The sequence below is a fragment of the Otolemur garnettii genome, unplaced genomic scaffold (assembly GCF_000181295.1).
Source record: "Otolemur garnettii isolate 467f Iridium unplaced genomic scaffold, OtoGar3 scaffold00017, whole genome shotgun sequence".
In the NCBI taxonomy this organism is placed as follows: Eukaryota; Metazoa; Chordata; class Mammalia; order Primates; family Galagidae; genus Otolemur; species Otolemur garnettii.
This window is the reverse complement of record NW_003852412.1, coordinates 5,820,595-5,825,961: the sequence shown is the minus strand read 5'-3', so window position 1 is coordinate 5,825,961 and position 5,367 is coordinate 5,820,595. Positions and strand designations below refer to the sequence as shown.

The following is a 5,367-nucleotide window of genomic DNA, read 5'->3' as shown; positions in this document are numbered from 1 at the left end:
GCAACCTCCAACTCCTGGGCTCAAGCGAGTCTCCTGCCTCCGCCTCCCAAGTAGCTAGGACCACAGGCGCCCGCCACAACGCCCGGCTATTTTTTGTTTGCAGCCATCATTGTTGTTTGGCGGGTCCAGGCTAGGGATTCGAACCTGCCACCTTAGGTGTACATGGCTGGTGCCTTAGCCGGTTGAGCTATAGGCGCCGAGCCCAAGAAATATTTCTTAGTGAAATTGTAGGACTGAAAATATAAAATTCTAAAAGCTTCCAGAACAGGAAAAAAAAAAAAAAGCAGTTTACAATAAAAGGATTGAGAATCAGGAAGGCATGAAACTTTTCCACACATCAGAAGATAGTAGCAATTTAGCAATTTTCTCCAATTTAGAACTAAAATAACTTCCAATCTATAACTCTCTATATAACTAAACTACCAAATAAATGTGAAAGTAGAAAGAAATATACAACAGAACCTCTATAGTTGACCACCTTCCTACCTTGACCACCTCCTTAAGTTGACATAATTCTCATAGATCAGACGTGCACCACATGTACCTATCAGTACAGTAGGCCTGGTTGCTTATGTTGACCCCCTCCAAATGTTGACAAGTTTGTTACTGTCCCTTGGCGCTCACCTTCCACAGGTTCTACTCTCAGTGTGTGTGTGTGTACACTAGACACAAACTAAAAACACGTATCCCTTATGCAGTATTTCCCAGGAAACTGTGCTGAGTGTGTTCCACCAAATGAGTGAGTAAGCCAGAAAGATGGCGGTGGATCCAGGAAATGGGGAGAACAACACAGGAGAGAAACAGTGGGAATCTCCAGGAAGACGGTGAAGAAAGATCCCAGGATCCTAGATTGACTATCAGGACAACACAGGACAAGTAGTTCAGATTAGAGAAGGTCAGAAGGTTTCCCAAGAGATCACAAAGATGCAAATGGTGGGATATTTGGTAGATCTGAAAGACGTAAGAGGAGATTTAAACATTTAGGAGAATTTTAAGATGAGCTGATGCTATATATATAAAAATCTAAGCCTAAGGCTATAATTAAAAGAAAATTAATGTTGGTGAGGATATGGAGACTTGAAACCGTATAGTAGGAACTATATTAAAATATTATTAATTTATTATTATTAAATTAATTATATTAATTATAATAAAATAATTATTAACTGTTAAATTAATTAAATGTTATTAATTAATATAATTATTTAATATTAACTATATTAAAATAATGAAAATGCTGTGGAAAACCGTTTGGTAATTCCTCAAAAAATTAAATGTAGGATTATTAATAACCCAGCAATCCCACTGTTAGGTAGATATTCAAATGAATTGAATACAGGTACATACGCCAACAGACACCTCTACACCAGGAGTCCTCAAACTTTTTAGATAGGGGGCCAGTTCACTGTCCCTCAGACCGTTGAAGGGCCGGCTGTGGGCCCCGGGACGAGTCGGCTGCTAAGCAGGACAGGCAGCAGTGGCAAAAACACCCGGTGGGCTGGATAAATGTCCTAGGCGGGCTGTAGTTTGAGGATGCCTGCTCTACAAGAATGTTCCTATCAGCACCATTCACTATAGCCAAAAAGTGGAAATGACCCAATAAAATGTATTGTATACATATGGAATATTATTTGTCTACAAAAGAAATGAAGTACTGATACAAGCTATGACATGGATAAACCCCCAAACCATGAAGACCTTAAGTGAAAAGGTCCTACTGTAGGCTTCTTTATATATGAAATACCCAGAATAGGTTAAGTCCACAGATACTAAGTAGGAAGGCTCGGCCAGCAGGGTGTCGAGGGAACAAGGGGATGAGAGAGGTAAAGATTCATTCTTCATAGCACGAGTCAGAGAAGTGAGGAAAGACTTAATCCACCGATGAAAATAAAGGAGGAAATGAGGGACAAAATTGTGAAAGTTCACATAGGCAGTGAACATTCACCCTACTCACTTGGGAAAATATTTGGTGTGATCCTCTAATGGGTCATCACCTTCCTTCCAGTTCTCCAAACATCCTCCACAAGAAAAACACTGGACAATGTCTTTTATCCCTAGAAATGAGGAAAATTGATCAGTGCCATCTGCGTGTGCATTTGTCAGCTGACAAGCAAGTAATAACTACCAGACCCTTTACTGGGGAAACCTGACCCACATCTCCATTTGCGTTTTGTGAAAAAGTCACAAGTTGGGTCACCAGTGTTCTACACAGGACACTTCATCCCCAAATGGGAGGATCAGCAAATAGTCACCGGATGCTCCTATGCACCACACGTTTGCTATGACGCCACTCTACCCAGGGTGACAGAGTAAGGCTCTGTCTCAAAAAAAAAGAAAAAAAAAGGAAGAAGAAGAAGAAATGGAGCCTGCATCATCTTTTCTTTTCTCTTCCTTTCCTTTCTTTCTTTCTTTTTTTTTTTTTTTCTGAGACCAGGTCTCATTTTGTCACCCTGGGGTTGAGTGACATGGTATCATAGGTCACAGCAACCTCAAACTCTTAGACTCAAGCAATCCTCTTTGCGTCAGTCTCCCAAGTAGCTGAGACTACGGACACCTGCCACAATGCCTGGCTCGTTTTTCTATTTTTAGTAGAGACGGGGCTTATTCTTGCTTAGGATGGTCTTGAATTCCTGAGCCCAAGCGATCCACTCGCCACGGCCTCCCAGAGTGCTAGGATTGCAGGCGTGAGCCAAGCCCAGCCTGCATCATCCTGCATCATCCTGCATCATCTTTCCACTCTAGGAAGGCTGAGGCAGAGGAAAGCCTCCCTTTGTGGTTGGCAAAAAAATACGAGATTCTAAAACTTACAAATCCCTACAAGGGTCAGAAAACTAGGATTTGGAGGGAGAGATGGAAGATCTCTTTAAAAAGGAAGAGGGTGAGGACGCTGGACAGAAGGCCCTCTGTTGAGGCAAGAGGAAGACACCAGGGTAGGGAGAAATGGGAGAGTATTCTCTTTCCAAGGGCTTTCGGAATGTGAAGCAGTAAGACTTTTTGTACCAATAGAATGTCTGTTCAGTAAAGTGCCAACCGCATTCCCTTTCTCTGTACTGCTCCGTGATATTTTTAATATCTACTTGATCTCTTAAAGATCTGCATTTACCTCCACTGTAACTCGGGAGTGTGTTTCATCTGAGGAAGACCAGCAAGGTACCTAGGAAGGGCACAAGATCCTTTCCCTCATCACAGGTACCTCAGGCAGAGATTTCACCGAGGTGAAAGAGCCCACGCTTTGTGGATTACAGAATGCAGCTTCCTGAGGACCAGCAGCTAAAGGAGAATCCTATGAACTGGTGGAAAATGTTGCATGCTTAGGAATCACAAAAATGAATTTCCAGATTTTCTTCTCCAAGCAGAGAGTGTGCAAAGACTGCTATCCACACTCCCAGTATCTCCCATTCTTCCATAGTAATAGAAACCCCAAATTCTAGCTGGGCACATTGCTACCAGGGCAAAAAAAATAGGTTTCTATCTCTTAAAAAAACAAAACAAAACAGATTCTTGCTTTATTACCTGGGCTAGAGTGCCTTGGCATCAGCCTAGCTCACAGAAACCTCAAAGTCCTAGATTCAAACAATTCTCCTGCTTCAGCCTCCCAAGTAGCTAAAACCAGAGGCCGGTGCCACCATGCCCAGCTCATTTCTTTTTTCTTTTTTTTTTCTTTCATAGCTTTTTATTAAATCATAATTTTGGTTTTTTTGTTGTTTTTTTTTTTTTTTTTTGAGACGGAGCCTTAAGCTATCCCCCTGGGTAGAGTGCCATGGCATCACGCTCACAGCAACCTCCGACTCCTGGGCTCAAGCGAGTCTCCTGCCTCAGCCTCCCAAGTAGCTGGGACTACAGGCGCCCGCCACAACTCCTGGCCATTTTTTGGTTGCAGCCATCATTGTTGTTTGGCGGGCCCGGGCTGGGGATTCAAACCCGCCACCTTAGGTGTATGTGGCTGGCGCCTTAGCCGCTTGAGCCACAGGCGCCGAGCCTAAATCATAATTTTGTACATTGATGCATTTATGGGGTTCAGGGTACTGCTTTGATATACAATGTGAAATGCTTACACTGAACTAAGTAACACATCCATCACAATTATACTTATTTCTTAATAGTTTTGAAATGTACCATTGCATCATGCACATTAGATGAGGACTCCCCAAATACTCTCCCTCCTCCCATGTCTCCCCTCCTCTCTCTCCTCTTCCCTTCTACTTTCTGGGCTATAGTTTATGTTTTGCCATTCATATGAGAGTGTAGGTGATTACATATTGATTTCATAGTAGTATTGAGTACATTGGATACTTTTTTTTCCACTCTTGAGATACTTTACTAAGAAGAATATGTTCCAGCTCCATCCAGGTAAACATAAAAGACGTGATGGCTCTATCTTTTTTATGGCTGCATAGTATTCCATGGTGTACATATACCACAATTTGTTAATCCATTCATGGGTCAATGGGCACTTGGGCTGTTCCCATGTCTTGGATATTATAAATCAGGCTGCAATAAACATTCTCATGCCCAGCTAATTTCTCTGTTTTTTTGTAGAGATGAGGGTCTTGCTGAGGGGAGGGTGTCTCACTCATCTTATACTCCTGAGCTCAAGTGATCCTCCCACTTTGGCCTCCACAGGGTGCTAGGATAACAGGCATGAGCCAGCACAGGGCCTCTCAGCTCCTCTTACAGCTAAGTATGTCCATCCAACTAAGTTGTGGTTAAGGAAATATAAGCATAAGTGTTCTGTGATAGTTTCTGGGAACCGTCCTTTACAGGAGTTGGAGGACAGTGAGGAGAGAATGTGTAGTAAGAAAAGACATGATATCTACCCCAAACAGAGTACTTGTATTCATTGTGAGTCCAGAACCTAAGGTTTCAAACTTGGAGCTTCACCACTGAAGGGAGGCATGGAAAAATGGGAGAGGATTTATGGGGTAGCAAGGAAAGGATCTAAAAGAAATGCTGAAAAGAGTGGCGACTGCTAAGTGTAGGTAAGCGCAAGCCCATGATCACAGTCACATATGTGGGGTTTACAAGACCAAGCAAACCAGTGGGCACAAACCGACTCACCTGTGTAGAAAAGACCTGCTTTGGCTAGAGCTGCAACTCCTGCAGATGATTCCTGGGGCCAGTTCTTAAAGGAGTCCAGCCGCAGTTCTTCATTAGCAAAGACGCTGTCATTGCAGTAAGCTTGAAGAAGGAGATAGGGTGAGATCGGTAGGATTTGATGTTACAAGCATCCGTGTCCAAGCTGTCCCTTTGCATTTACAGATGGAATGATGTGATATATAGAGTTTGCTTCAAAATAATCAGGAGTAGGCTTAGAAAAGAAGGAAGGGGCTTGGCGCCTATAGCTCAACCGGCTAAGGCGCCAGCCAC

At 42.9% G+C, this 5,367-nt stretch overlaps 1 protein-coding gene across 1 annotated transcript in view; it reads right to left on the bottom strand.

Moving 5' to 3' along the window:
• The window catches only part of NAIP (NLR family apoptosis inhibitory protein), a 34,716-nt gene that overhangs the window by 19,285 nt on the left and 10,064 nt on the right, over positions 1-5,367 (bottom strand). The window contains exons 6-7 of the mRNA XM_003785894.3: positions 5,059-5,178; positions 1,955-2,054 (exon numbers count right to left, since the gene is read on the bottom strand). Of these exons, the coding sequence (XP_003785942.1) occupies positions 1,955-2,054; positions 5,059-5,178 (220 nt within the window). The remainder of the gene's footprint in view (positions 1-1,954; positions 2,055-5,058; positions 5,179-5,367) is intronic.